The sequence below is a fragment of the Citrus sinensis genome, chromosome 9, assembly GCF_022201045.2.
Source record: "Citrus sinensis cultivar Valencia sweet orange chromosome 9, DVS_A1.0, whole genome shotgun sequence".
In the NCBI taxonomy this organism is placed as follows: Eukaryota; Viridiplantae; Streptophyta; class Magnoliopsida; order Sapindales; family Rutaceae; genus Citrus; species Citrus sinensis.
The window spans coordinates 6,865,050-6,880,802 of NC_068564.1; the positions used below are offsets into that span (position 1 = coordinate 6,865,050).

Consider the following 15,753-nt stretch of genomic DNA (forward strand, 5'->3'; position numbering starts at 1 on the left):
AACAATAGTGCTCAACATACCTTATCCTCTTTGTATTCTAGCTACATCAATTCTTAGCCCTTACCAGCTGTAAATAATATAATTGATCTCTGTATGAATATGACATTGTGCATCAATTCACTTTGCACTTTTTTCTGAACCTTCGGCTTTAGTTTCCGTAAATTAATCTCTTTCACTCGAACTTAGCGTGCTCCAAACATTTCACTCTTGTATATGTCCCAGTCGTCAGTCTGATGAATTTAGCGTGCTCGGGATGCGGGAAAGGAATGTTTGAGTCTCCATGGGACTCGAATTTTGTGCTCCAAAAAAAAGTTGAGGACACGTACAAACCTACCAGTAGGTGTCCAAAGCATTGGGGGCAGTGAAATACTTTTCTTGAACTTGAAGTTTTGTTTAATAAATTAAATCATATTCTTTTAGTGTAGTTAGTCTTCTTAGCCTGCAGCCAAACCACTGTTCTACCTAAACACATGCAAAAAAAGAGAAAGTATTAAACAAAGGTCATCAGTAGCATTTTTTGGAAGAACTAAATCAACTCTGCCCAAGGAAACAAGATGACTACGACAGTTTTCTCAAAAAAAAAAAAAAAAATCTAAGGAAAGCATATAAGATTCTTACACTTATTACATGAATTTGAATTAACCATCAATGAAAGCAAACGAAATTAACTGAAGTTTCCTATCCTTTTACTCAATGTGTCTCTTATCTTGAGTAATCTGGTAACAATATCTTTTGCATTAATCCTCTTTTCCGGTGATTCCATTGTACACTCCAGAGCCAAACTAAAGACAGACAACAGACATTGCTCCTTTGATGCAAAATGTTTTTCCTCTCCACTTAGCAGAGTTTTGTCCACAACTTCCACTAATGAAGTAGGAAGCAAGTCATTAACCCAACGCTTTAAGCTCAATTCTCCAACAAAAATTTCATCTGTGGGTTTTTTCTTGGTAAAAGTTTCCATCAACATAATCCCATAGCTGTAAACATCACTTTTTGTAGATACTTCTCCTTCTATGCCGTACTCTATGAATCAAATTAATTTCACAATTAGATAAATAATCAATAAAATTTTGATGTGAGGATCGTAAAAATCAATAAGTTGCAAAATTTAAAATGAACTAAAAAAAAAAGTTATTTGAAGCAAACCTGGTGCCATATAACCTATAGTGGCAAGGGTTTTTGTTCGCATCGTAGACTCATCTTCTCCACTTAAAAGCTTTGCTATGCCAAAATCACTCAAATGAGCAACCATATTTTCGTCCAACAATACATTACTAGGCTTCAAGTCACAATGAATAATAGGAGTTGAATGATCGAAGTGGAGATATTCTAAAGCTGATGCAACGTCAATCATTATGTTCAACCTATGAAATATATTCAGCACGTAATTGCTAGAATGCAGCCAATCCTCCAAGCTCCCGTTGGACATGTATTCTAGGACTAATGCTTTGAAGTCATCGTTCGAGCAACTGCTGATAACTTTGATAAGGTTTCGATGGCGAATATTTTTTAACACTTCACATTCAGCCTCAAAACTCTTCAATGCGCTTGCACATTGCTGGTGAAACACTTTTATTGCAATCTTCATCCCATCTTCAAGTCTTGCTCCAAAAACGGAACCAAAACCTCCTCTGCCAATTATGTTGTTTTCAGCAAAATTATCTGTTGCTTGTAAAAGTTCTAAGTATGAAAATCTTCTTTGTGTTGCTTGTGATGACAAGACACTATCATTTGACAACACTGTGCATCTTTTTCCACATTCGATCAGCTTAGATTTGAGAGGTAGAGTGATTGCTATTGTTAGAGCAATACTCAATGGCAAAACAATCACAATGAGAAGTATATCTTTCCTTGATTTATGTTCTGTCCTCGGCTTGCTAACTTTGCATGGTTGGACTTGAAGATTTGGTAAACCACACAATAACTCATTTCCCATAAATGACTCAGCTGTGAAGTTGGCAAAAATTCCTCCACTAGGAATCTCACCTTCTAGTTTATTGAAAGAGAGATTTAAGTCTCGGAGGTAAAAGATTTTCTCCATGGATGTTGGAATAGACCCAGAGATTTTATTATTTGACAAATTCAAAACTTCTAAACTTATCAAGTCACCAAATGATTCAGGAATTGGGCCTTCCAGTCTATTATATGCTAGGTCCATAAATTGAAGATCTTTCAATCCTCCAATTGTGGCTGGGATATCACCGGATAAGTTATTTTTTGATAAATTTATTCTTACAAGCACCTTCAAATTTCCTATGTCTAAAGAAAGAGGACCAACCAAGAAATTTAATGAAAAGTCAAAGAACAAGATGTCTTTTAGGCTCCAGAAAGTTGAGGGAATGACAGAAGTAAACCTATTGGACCCTAAATAGAGAGATCTTAGAGAAGTGAGATTACTTAAGCATGAAGGTATAGATCCTGAAAGCTTATTGCCAAGTAAGACCAATTCAGCCAGCCTAGCTAGATGGCAAAGCTCATCTGGGAATGAACCTACCAACTTATTGAATGGAAGATATAAACCTTGGAGTTTCTGCAGTCGGGCGAATGTAATTGGAATTGGTCCAGTCAATTTATTGCCTTCTAATGTCAAGGCCAACAAGTTGCTTAAATTGCCAATTGCTCGAGGAATGTTGCCAATAATACTGCAATTGGCGATGAGAAGTATTTTCAAAGACATGGAAAGATTACCTATTGAACTTGGAAGGAAGCCGTCAAGCGGATTGCCTATTAAGTTTAAGGATCTTAATTTCTTGCAATTTGCCAAAGAGGAAAGAAAGCTCAATTTTGAGGTTGAAGATGTCAAGGAGTTATTAGCCAAGCCGAGCCACTCAAGGTTTCTTAAATTTCCAATTGTGTTTGGAATAAAGCCCGAAAATGTGTTTCCTCCCAACTCTAGAAAGGAGAGCTTAGAAGCATTGGTGATGGAACTAGGAATGGTTCCAGAAAATCTATTAAGTGCCAAGTTAAGATGCTCAATAGTTGGAAGTGAAAGGTCCATTCTTGATGGGAGACTTCCGGAGAGAGAGTTATTGATGAGGATAAGTACCTTCAGTGATGACATGTTGAAGATTATAGCTGATACCACACCAACTAGGTTGTTCATTCCTAGCACTAAAGCCTCTAGATTTCGAAGATTAGCGATTTCGTGGGGTATCTCACCTGGTAAATTAACATAGATGCAAAAAATCTCACTTACAAAATCTTATCTAAGATATTCAAGAAAATTAACAAGTGAGAAATTAAAATATTTACATAGTATTATGAACATACCGTGGAGTTTGTTGTAGCCAAGGTCTATCCCTTTGAGCATGGTCAAGTTGCCGATTTCTTTTGGTATTGCACCGGATAAATTATTGAACTGCAAATTTAATTGTTGCAGTTGTTTGCACTTTGATAAAGCAGAAGGAATTTTGCCATGCAACATGTTTTTGTCCAAAAAAAGGGCTTTCAAATAAGGAAGATAGTTGCAAATATTTTTCGGAAGCTCACCAGAAAGTCTGTTATTGGTCAAACGAATGTCTAATATTGAAGACATGTTGAAGACGAAGGAAGAAACTGAACCAGAGAGCTGGTTATCAGTGAAGTCAAGAAATTTTAGCGTATGCATGGTGTAGATGTTGGTGGGAACGCTTCCGGAAAGCTTGTTATGACTAAGATTAAGTGTTGTGAGTGAAGAGAGGTTTCCAAGTTGAGGAGGGATGGTGCCTTGTAGATTGAATTGAGAAATATCTAAGGCTGTGACTCTATGGCTATTGACATCACAAGTGATGCCAATCCAGTTACAAACAGAGGTATTCGAGGTCCAATTATGGGCAAAAAGGTTGGTCGGATCATAAGTTATATGATCTTTCAGGGCAAGAAGAGCTTGTTGGTCTGTGGTAATATTGCTGCTTGCTGCTGCTGCTGCTGCAACAACCAAGCAAAGAAGCAGGCAGTGGGTTAATGACACAATGATCATACTGAGACTAAGGTTTCTCTCCATGAAACATTGCTTTGTTTGTTACTGGTTAATTTGGTAATGCAAGGTGTTTCGATTGCTGAAGATATATATAATGCAAATGTCGATCTCGTGGTGTTTGTGATTGTGATTAAGCAAGACTGGAAGAGATGAACTGGCTGGTAGTATTCACATCACTCAGTGCCGGTCAATTTAGGTACTTGTTTCTACGTTATGGCGCCATCTCATCAAGTCAAGAAGAATTGGATGCATTAGTTTTGCTATCAATGCTCAATTGTTATTATCTTCTTTCTTTGGCGAGTTTTCTGTAGCCACAAACTTGCATTTTAGATAATTGATTCTACAGGAAAGTGAATAGTATAGAAATTAACATATTTGTCTTGTATTTGTGTTTGCGTGAAATTAAGATTCTCTCTTGATATGATTTTTCTGACTAAATATAATAAATAAATTAAAATATAATAAATAAGTAAATATTGATTGTACACTAATAAAATTACATTTGTTTCAAAAAAATTTCAAAACTCAAATATTATAAGATTATAAGAGAATCCTTTCCATGAGAATGAAATTTATATATATTTCCTTTCATATCTTCAATTTTTTCGTGTCTTCAATTTTAAAATTTAAGGACCTAATGATATAAATTTGAGTAGTCAAATATTGATATTTTCGTATTTAATACTATATTAAGAAAAATACTATATGCACCCATAAAAATGCTGTCGCAAAAGTTTTTAGTTAATTTTTTAGTAAATCGGAAAAAAATTAATTTTTACTTGCTATAAAATTTATATTGCCAAAAAATAACCGCAATAATTCTTATGGACCGATTTTTCTTTGACACCCACTTCTGCAAGCACCCTTTCTCTTCAACTTCTCCTTTTTTTTTTTTTTTTGCACATAAATTTGTTAAATGTTCTTTACTCTTTCTCCAATTATGTGATAATTAAGGTTATTATCAACGACCAAAAAGTTAAATGAAGCAAAAAAATTGAATTAGTTTTTCAATGGAGATCATCAGCCATTGCCTTATTAAAATGATATCATTATGTCGAGTGGGTTGTATGAGTATAATATACAAGTCAATTGTTATTATCTTCTTTCTTTGGCTTTTTTTGTGGCCACAAACTTGCATTTTAGATAATTGATTCTAGAGGTAAGTGAAGCGTATAGAAATTAACATATTTGCGTGTGCGTGGGATCAAGATGCTCCGTTGATATGATATTTTTGAGTAAATATACTCACATGATTGATAGTTAATGAATAAAAATATAATAAATAAGTAAATATTGATTGTACAAAAATAAAAGTACATTTGTTTTAAAAAATCTTTCAAATCTCAAATATTTTAAGATTATAAGAGGATCCTTTCCTATGAGGTTGAAATTTATATATATTTCATTATGTGTCTTCAATTTTAAATTTTAAGGACCTAATGATATAAATTTGTGTAGTCAAATATTGAGATTTTCGTATTTAATACTATATTAAGTATTAATTATTATATTTTTTTTAAAAGGGAGGGTACATGCACCCATAAAAAATGCTATCGCCGAAGTTTTTAATTAATTTTTTAGTAAATCGGAAAAAAATCAATTTTTATTTGCTGAAAAATTTTTATATTGCCAAAAAATTAATAACCACAATAATTCTTATAGACTGATTTATCTTTGCACCCACTTCTGCAAGCATCCTTTCTCTTCAATTTCTCATTTATTTTTGGCCATAAATTTGTTAAATGTTCTTTACTCTTTCTCCAGTTATTTGAAAATTAAGGCTATTTTCAACAACCAAAAAGTTAAAAAAAACAAAAGAATTGAAGTAGTTTTTCAGTGGAGATCATCAAGCATTTATTAAAATGAAATCATTTTGTAGAGTGGATTGTATGAATATAACAAACAAGTCATTTTATTTTCCATAAAAACCAAGAGTTGAAAGTCAAAATTAGAATTTCAGCAAGAGTATTTCCATAAAAACCAAGAATTTCCATAAAAATATTACTGCTATTGTTTATTGTTTTTTTTCATCATTTCAGCAACTGACAAGTAAATTTCAAATGATGTATCACTCATCAACATTACAGTAATGATTGCAATCGTTAGTTAACTCATCCCTCCTAATTTTTATTTATATTTTTTCTTTTGCAAAACTACCATAAATCAAAGGTGTCACAATTTAAAAAAATAAAAAAAAGCATCTAAAATCATCAAAACCTAACTACAATGATCATGGTCATAACCTGTATATTTTACAATTAAAACTGCAAGTAACTTGCTCTTGCTGTACACACACCTGTGCCATATAACATTAAAGAGGGTCAATTTTACTGGCAATGAGATTCCTCTGCTTCATTTTATTCTCTGTTTGCCATTCAATCTCCACAATGAATAAATGAAGAGTTTATTGTAACTGTGTTTTTTTCAATCACAGTACTGTGTTACTATTAAATATTCATCATAGGAGCCCAAGCTCTTTTCAATTATACTATACTACTCACAATCATAGAAGATCATTAAATCATCTTATAACATTAGATTCCCTGAGAATAAGCATTATAGTAAGCCACCAAATCTAGTCTTTGTTAAATTGGCCCTCCTTTCCACTAAAGTTAATGTAACCAAAAAACTAGAGTCATCATAGCTGGATGGTCTGGACGACAGTAAGATTGTGTGCGTAATGTAACCAAAAAACTAGAGTCATCATAGCTGCTTAATCTTTTTATCACCATCACTTAAGGCAGATACCTCAACTCTCTATATAGGTAACATCTATAGTCAAGAATCAAACAAAAATCAAAAGGTTTCCTCTTTCTTTCACTTGAAGTAAAAGCAAAAGCAAATCATGAGTTTATTAATCGCAGTACTATAAAAGAGTTTAGTATAAAATTCAGCTCAATACTAAATTCTAATCCAAAACACTGACCTCTTTCCTATGCTTGCATCGTATTAGTTTTTCTTTTTCAAGAGAAAAATCTTCTTCTCTTACCCATTTTTCTCGGAAAAAATAAAAGAATTTTGTGCATACATTAGCTTTTGTTCCACATGAATTTAAAATGCGGATATCACTCAAACTTTAGGGAAAAAAAAGATGAAAAATAGTTTATTAAAGTTTGGTCTTTTAGCAATATTTCAAAACACCCACATACGAAAATCAATAATTATGTATACATAATGTACCTGCATTTTAAAATACAAATTTGAAATTATAAAATAAAATTGTACCTTGTGAGTGCATCACGACCACCAACTTCACTAATCCGTTAAACAACCCAATGAAAAGTGAAAATTAAAATAGTAATTTATAAATAAATGAAAAATAATAATGAAAATCAATAGCCTTGTTCTATTTGTAGAAATGTATGCCGGTTAAATGGTGCGAAGCCAGTGGTCATCATTTTGAGTAAAACTGCAGCCTAGAGTTAAAAATTTTGTCTGAAATTAGCAGTACTAGATTAGTATTTAAGGGTTATCTAGCAGCAAATAAAATAGACAAGTAAGCAATAAAACAAAAAAATAATATGTGCATGTGTAATTTACTTCATAAACATTTTGTTTATGTTTATTTATGGTTATTTATAATTACCTATTGGTATGCTTTTTTTAATCTTTTTTAATTTCTTAAAAGAAATTTCATCCTTAACCTCAGCTTGCAAGGGAAATACTAAATTACTAACCCTACGGCATCCAAACTTAAAACTGTAAGGACTAAGGAGAAATCTCTATCAAGTAAAACAAAAATTAAAGAAAAAAATTCCCAATTGATTTTATTTTTCCCTTAAACTATAGTAATCGATAGAACATGCCTTTTTCCCCCTCTAATTTAACCCCCTATTTTCTTATTTTATATTTTGTTTTAGTATTCTCAAACAATTATTCCGATAATAAAAACTAATCTGCAGATTTTTTCATAGGTCGATGAAGTTTTGGTTATCAAAGTTTGAGGCTTTAAGAAGCCCCCCCCAAAAAAAAAGAATATAGAGATCGCAAAAATGTAGAGCAGAGCGACATCGCGTTGTGTTTATTTAAAAAGGAAAAAAAAACTATTTTTATTGACATAAATATTCTTGTATTTTTGCTTATACATCAATTCAAATGTTACGGTAGGTACGATTTGCATAAAATAAAAAGTTTGCATGCAACAAATTATTCAGAGCGCGTAGAGAGGAGATAACAATTAGCAAATTACTCTACAGACTAATTAGCTTTTTACTGTTTATGCACTGTTTTAAACCTGATAATTATATCATTAGGATTGTTTTCTAATTCTCTAATCCGTTTCTCCAAAGGAAAAAAAAAATAATTCAATAAACCTATGGTTTCCTAATTCTAATCGGAAAAGTATTTGTCATGATACAATTAGGATAAATGTTGTTTCACCCTGTACAGATCAAGTTAATTACCTAGTAATTAATTCTAATTAGTCCATATATTTTTTAAAATTATTTAGAACACCCTTATTATTATTTTTAAAAAAAAATATGTCGTTGAAATTTCACAAAGAAATAAACTTTGTAGAATGGATATGAAGCAATCAAACAATATTCAATCAATCAAGTAAATCACAAAATCATTTAAACACTCCCAATAAATCAATACATGCATTAATTCCCAACAACTTCGAGTCGGCATAAGCACTTCCAATAAATCTTTATGTGTGCGTGCGTGCGTGCATGCGTGCGTGCGTGTCAACAATATTAACCAACTTCCTCCAGTTGTAATTTATAAAAAGATGACTATAATTAATAAGGGTAAAATCTCGTTTAATCCCTATATTTTGAGATTAGTACCTATTTAATCCTTATATTTTTAAAAATATCTCAAAATATCCTTGTCGTTAAGTATTGACACATTTATTGTTACTTTTTATTTTTTTGGACTTGTTTTTACAATATTACACTCGTACAATAATATTTCTTTTTTATTGGACATTAATAAAAAGAAAAATTAAATTATCAATTTAAATCGAAAAAGTAAAATAGAAACAAAAAAATTTATATTAATTGTTTTGAATACTCCATGAGGAGTTAATATATTAATTTTTTTTAATTAATGTCCAAAAAATTAGTAATTAAAATTTTTTTACAATATTTATTTTTTGGACATAGCTTCCACAAAGATTAATATATATTGTGAATTTGTTTACCAAAGAGTGATGACATGTGTGCATTTATTATCCATATAATAAGTAAATAATGTCATGACATGTGTGCATTTATTTTGTAAACTATTATACAAATGGTGGTTGTATTAAACTCAATTACACATGTCATACATGCATCAATTAATTATAATACAACAGATATATTCTAAAATTTCTCTCGTAAAGATTGGAGTAGTCTCACTCTCCCATGCATTCACGGATGATACGACAGCCAGTGAAAGCCGATGCGTTGGTAGGACCGGATTTTGAAAGTGCTGGATACCTGTTACCAAACATGACCGAACTCATTGAGCCGGTACTTTTGGGCTGGACTGTAGGAATACTAATCAACAAATTGAAAATCTGTTCTCATTCTCTAGAAGGTCAACAAATCTCAGCCGTCCCGTCAAAAATAAATCCCGAAGCTTTCTTTTTTCAATTAAACAATTACTAAAAAAAAACAAAAATAGCACATTCACGAGCTTCGAAAGTTTTATCTATTTATTTATTCATTCCCTCCGGTCGTCAAAGTTTTATTTATTTATTAATGCATACTATACATTTATATATAGGAAAAAAAAGTTAAATTTTTGTTAAGGATAAAGTTAAATTGTGAGAATATTTAACAGAATATTGATAAAATGATCTTGAATAAAAAATGGTTGTTTTATCCCTGATTGTTATCTTAAATTATATTAATTAATAGTATTCAAAATGTAAATAGAAAAACCAGTATAAGTAATTTCACTGTTTTTAAGGGAGGAAAAAGAAAAAAAAATCTAAGAAAAAGCGACGCCGTCCCCACCAACCCCACATACAAATTAACACATTACAACTTCCCCCTTCCCTTTCCAGTTATTCAATTGAAGCAAGCGGCAATTGCGCTTAAGCACGCTTGCCACGGATCCTACGGGCAAGCTGTATGTCCTTGGGCATAATAGTGACACGCTTTGCGTGAATGGCGCAGAGGTTAGTGTCCTCAAAGAGACCGACGAGGTAATGCCATCTCCAATGCATAACACTATTTTGGTGTAACATCAACACAAAAAACGTACCTATTTCACATTAAATTACTATTTCATCTCCAACCCATTTACACCAAAAAGAATATTCTTCTTTTTATTCTTTTAATTCTCAAGAATTAATTCAATTAACACAATAAATATTACTATTAATATAGATAATTAAGTAATTAGTAATTTTATATCGATTAACAAAAAAATATAGAAAATTATTAAATTTGCATTTAATTAACTAAATTAGTACATTATAAAAATTAAACATTACATTAATATAGAAAAATACAATAACAATAATAAGTGCATTATGAAAATTAAACATTACATTAATATAGAAAAATATTTTGATGATATTGGAGGATCTAATAATGATCTCCCACATTACTAAATAATTGTTCCAATTTATGCTAGTAGCAGTAGCTTTTTTAATTTGTGTTAATTTAATTTTGTATTTTTAATTTTGTAATATGTAATCTAGTAATTAATGTTATTGGCATTTTATTTTTATTATAAATTTTTGTGTTGAATATTTTTTATTTAAAATATTAGTAAAATATTCAAAAATTAAAAAATGAAATTAAAAAATAACAATAATAATAATAACTTAAAATATTATATAAAATAGGACATATATGTAAATAAGATAAAGTAATAAGGATATTTGAGACTTTTTTTCCTAGCACCAAATATGGTGCAAATGAATAGTGTTGCACTATATTTGGTGCAATACTATTCATTACACCATTTTGGTGTTACATATTTGGTGCAATACTATTCATTACACCATTTTGGTGTTACATTGGAGAAGTATTTTACACCAAAAATAGTGTAAAATGTGATTTGGTGTTAGATTTAGTGCTACATTAGAGATGCCCTAAGCCTCGGCTGCCTCCTACAGGGCCAGCACTGCATGGCTTTGGAAACGCAGATCAGTCTGCAAAACAGACAACAAAATAGCCATTAACTGTCTATCAAGAAATCTTGGGAACCCAATTTAAAGATAACAAAGATAACAACCAAAACGATAACAAGGTACCTTGAAGTCCTGAGCAATTTCACGAACAAGTCTCTGGAATGGGAGTTTCCTGATAAGCAGCTCGGTACTCTTCTGGTACTTGCGAATTTCTCTATACAAAATTACCCACAAAATTAGACAAGAACAACTAAAGCTATACAACGGAAATTTAAATTAGAGAACGAACCAAAGGGCGACGGTTCCAGGATGGTAACGATGAGGCTTCTTAACACCACCGTTGGTGGGCGCAGACTTACGGGCGGCCTGTAAAACAAATTCACAACATAATCTTTTAACATACTGAAAGAAACAAACATAATAAAGCGAATAATAGTGAAATTGATGATTACCAAAGAGTGAAAGATTTTATCTATATAACTCTTAATTTATTGTGCCATGCTGTGTGGAGTTACCACTATTTGAAGATATGTCAGTGCATTGGTATGCGACATGTCCCACTTCTCAATAAGGTTTCAATAATAGTTCATCCAAATGTTTATTGTGGTAATAGCCTAGTTGAAAACTTATGTAGATTCTTTTTTTTTTTTTTTTTTAATTGGCATAAATTCGAAAGCTCTAACACTCGGTCATCTACCGACCGATAATCCTACCAAGCCTGAGTATAATAAGCTTATAAGCCAAACCAATGTTCCTTAGAAAATGTAGAGTCCGAATATAATTTATAAAATTTAATTTTCAGATACATATACTTGAGAAACAAGCTTATTAATGTCTTCCCAGATGCTTGAGCTTGAGACGGGGAGTTAAAACAGAAGGCGTTTGGTATAAGTATCCAAACTGTTTGATAAAATGCACCAATGGACAAAGACTTGGCAAGTTGGCGGGAAAGCTTGTATTTGAAATCTACAGCATGGAAGACACCAATAATAAGGCATAAGATTGAAAGGTCTTGAAGTTTTCGAGATCAGAGAAGATCAATGGACAAGATTGAGAGCCAAGCATCAAGGGTCAAGATTGATTGTAGAATAAATAAATAGTGCACAACATACCTTATCATCTTTGTATTCTAGCTACATCAATTCTTAGCCCTTACCACCTGTAAATAATGTTGATGCGAGATTCTGGTCCTCCTCGTTCTACGACCAGGATCTCTCCTCGATCAACGCCACCACGATCAGGATCTCTCCTCGTAAAGCTTCTTCTCCAGAAGTTCCTGCGTACATAGACAGGTCAGAGTACGTTGGTTGTTTCCCCAGCGCAAACCCTCCGACGCTCAAGTCAGAAATGAAGGTTTTGGGAATCTTTGCCACGAATCTTATGGCTTCTTTTTAATCTCAGTTCTTAGAGCTCTCTTTTCTTAGTTCTAATAGCAAAAAGTCTAACCCTTTTACCTTCGTTGGCCACCTTTTTATCTTCCTCTGAATCCCGGTCTTCCGTAGTCCACGCCCGTTATCTCCCCACCCTCGGATGTGGATGCCCCATTATCGCCCTCGTGGGCGAAAGGAGATAGACTTCGTGCCTTGATTCTCGGATAGGAGTGCACGTCTTGCCAACTGCTGTTGACTGGGTCTCCTCGTCTCTCGACCTCTAGCCGGAATGGCCTTATGCCTCTAACAGGAGTTCGACCTCGTGAATGGCATATTCGTGGACGAGCAGAATATTTCTGCTCTTGTTCCCCTGCTACCTGGCTCTTGCAGGACACACCTGTTCGCAGAACTCTGCCATCAAATATATGCTCATCACGTCTGGTCTCGTCGAAATATTTTCCTCAAACACCGGTCCCCCAATTTCTGATGTTGGGTAATGTAATGGACCAGCAGTTGAAACTGAATGATTCTTGCTCGCGTGGGACTGGAAAAGGCTGCCGAGAGTCATGTCGCATTTAATTGCAGACGAGGTGATGTGGCAGAAATTTGCCCCTCTATTCGAATTTCAAACCAACGGTTACGAGGCCCTTGGGATTTGGTGCCGTTAAATGCTGGCAACCCAAGAGTCCGTCTCCATTAGGAAACCCAAATCCTTTCGAACGACAAATTCGTCATTCACTCTGTCTTCGTCTCTGTCTCTCCGGCAAAGAAGTTCCGGCATAAAGGCCTCCATCTCTGTCTTTCTCCGACTGAACCATTACTTCAAGTACTTCTTCTATCTCCTTGGTCTCGGATAGTTGTAGATAATTTCTCTTCTCTTTTGTTTGGGTAGTAGTTGGTGGTGGTGTTGTGGTTAGAGCTTAGGGAATGTCGAAAGGTAAAGAGAAGGTCATTGAGGTTGATGACGATGAGTTGGACTTCTTGCCTAGTCTGCTCACCGATCCTGCTTTTGACCCCGGGATCCCCTTGGAGCCCATTAGATCTAGTGTTGGCACTAGCGCTAGGAGGATGTCCCCCCAAACAACCTCCTCGAGCGGAAATAGCGATGAGGAAGGGTCTTATGGCTCGGAGAACACCCTGAGTGAGGATCGTGGAGATGATTCTGGTGAGGCGTCACCATCAGGAGCGTCACGACCAGAAGGGCGGAGTATAGCAGGAGGTAGAGCCCTATCGCGGGATTACGCTATTGATTATATGACGTGCACGACCACGTTTGACGAGCTCGCTAACCTCCGGCTTAGGTATAGCATTCCTGGTGAAATACTTCTTAAGATCCCAGGAAAGAAGGATACCCCTAGCCGGCCTCCTAGGGGATATGTTACCTTATTTTTGGAGAGTTTTAAGCATGGGCTGAGGTGTCCCTTGCAACCTTACTTTGCCTGGATTCTTAGCGGGCTAAATCTAGCTCCTGGTCAGCTGAACCCCAACGGGTGGAGAGTGCTCTCTGGTCTATTCATCTTGTGGGACAGATGTTGTCAAAGCGAGCCCACGGTCGACGAGGTGAAACACCTGTACCAGCTAAACAACAGCCCCAAAGATGCCGGCTGGTACTACTTCCAATCTAGTACCAAGAGCAGGAAACCCATAACTGATCTTCCAACTGGTGGTGGTGGGACTTGGAAGAGAAAATTCTTTTTTGCTGGGGGTCCTTGGGGTCAGGTTGCACAAATGGACGGGAAGGATTATCGCGTCCCACCCCGTTTCACGGTCCCAGGTTGCCTGCTCGCTTTAGATGTCTTGTATCCATAATTGTTCTAGCTTTACTGGTTTATTTCTAACCAAGTGTCTGTTTGTGTTGCAGGTTCTTGGGGTGTTCACTTCCCGCTCCAACCTGACCAGCTCAAACAGGTTGAGGCTGTACTAGCCAATTCTTGCCCGAGCCGAGAACTGCTAACTACTTACAACTTGCTCGAGTCTCGCTTGGTACTCCCTAGCCATAAGATGGAGGACGCTGTGATTGGGGCTCTGAACAGGAAACGTTCTCGACCTCAAACCACGAAGAGGGACCAGAACAAGGACGCCCCTACTGCAAAGCGGGCCAACATCGTGCAGCAGGTCTCTCCCTTGAAGACTTTACCTCCTCCTCCTGCCAAACTCGGAGAGACCAGTGGAGCAGCCACTGATCCTGCTTCCTCTTCTCCACCTGTCGGGCCCAGATCTCGTTTGCCTAATAGCCGAGCAGAACACTTGGCTCCCTATCTCAACGAGCTTTCCAAACTCGTGAGCAAGAAGGATCTAGAGGACTTTGATGGATGCACTCTAGGCGAGCTGGTGGGAGCCATGCAGTATAGCGCCTTCCATCTCAGCTGCATGACCACCTACTATAAGGCCAAAGTTGGCCGTTATGATAGGAAGATAAAGGAGGACATTCAGTCGGCGACGACCAGAGCTGGTGTTGCCGAAAAGAAAGCAGGGGACTTGAACCTCGAGAATCTGAAGTTGATTGAGCGAGAGTCTCTTGCCCAAGCAAAGGCTATCACTCTCGAGGAAGAGCTGGCCAAGGTCAAGGAGGATCTGCAGAGTCAGAAAGCTATGTACGAGGCTCAGCTCGAATCTCTCCGCGATTCCCACTGGGTTCAAGTCGAAAACCTGGAGAGGGAAGCCGATAACCAGTACGACCAGGGACTTCAGCATTCCTATCGTTGCATCATGGCCGTCCTCGAAAAGCAGCATCCTGATTTGAAGATGGATGACCTTGCAGCTGGTGTTGCTCAACACATGGATGAAGAGGCGGCAAAGGAGGATGCCGAATGGGTGGAGCCAATTGTAGTTGAGGGGGAAAACTCTCCTCCTCGTCCCATTCCTGTTGATATGGGTGAGGCGAGCACCCCCCCAGACGCAACTGGTGATACTCCCCCTGCACCTGAGGAGGTCCAGCCAACCGATGCTGCTCGGCTTACTGATCTGCCATCTTTTTAAACATGTTTCTTGTGTTGTAATGAACAACTTTGTTGGTTATTGATAAATTAATGAAAACTGTTTTTGAGTACTTTCTTGCGTTTGTATTTACAAGTTATTTTTCCGTTTGAGAGTCTGCTCGCCGTCGCTTGGTCGAGCTGGCTCTGGCTTGGAATACGGTCTTGCTACACGACTTGGGATTCTGCTTGCCCTTGCTCGGTCGAGCAAATCTTGGCATGCTTGGCTTCCGGTCTCGCCATAGACAGGCTTTGAGACTTGGTTAGCCTTTGCATGCCTTGGAAAATATTTCGATGCTTGGGAATTCTGCTCGAATTCGCGTGGTCGAGCAGATCCTGGCATACTTGGCTTCTGGTCTTTCCATAAACAGGCTC

The 15,753-nt window shown here is 35.8% G+C and overlaps 1 protein-coding gene and 1 long non-coding RNA gene across 8 annotated transcripts in view; both read right to left on the reverse strand.

Moving 5' to 3' along the window:
- LOC107175384 (probable LRR receptor-like serine/threonine-protein kinase At3g47570) overlaps nucleotides 1-15,753 on the reverse strand; it is a 139,635-nt gene that overhangs the window by 65,826 nt on the left and 58,056 nt on the right. For 3 of the 7 annotated variants that reach the window (XM_052433896.1, XM_052433893.1, XM_052433895.1), the window contains exon 3: nucleotides 2,355-2,490. In XM_052433896.1, coding sequence (XP_052289856.1) covers nucleotides 2,355-2,490 — 136 coding nt within the window. Of the gene's footprint in view, nucleotides 1-488; nucleotides 1,024-1,146; nucleotides 3,160-3,270; nucleotides 4,038-15,753 lie in introns of those variants that run through there. The other 4 variants (XM_052433890.1, XM_052433891.1, XM_052433889.1 and 1 more) reach the window with 4 other exon arrangements.
- LOC127899787 (uncharacterized) lies at nucleotides 10,981-11,455 on the reverse strand. The gene is made up of 3 exons (XR_008051827.1): nucleotides 11,323-11,455; nucleotides 11,157-11,247; nucleotides 10,981-11,054 (listed from the first exon to the last, which is right to left on the reverse strand). It is a non-coding gene; the product is annotated as an uncharacterized LOC127899787 (long non-coding RNA).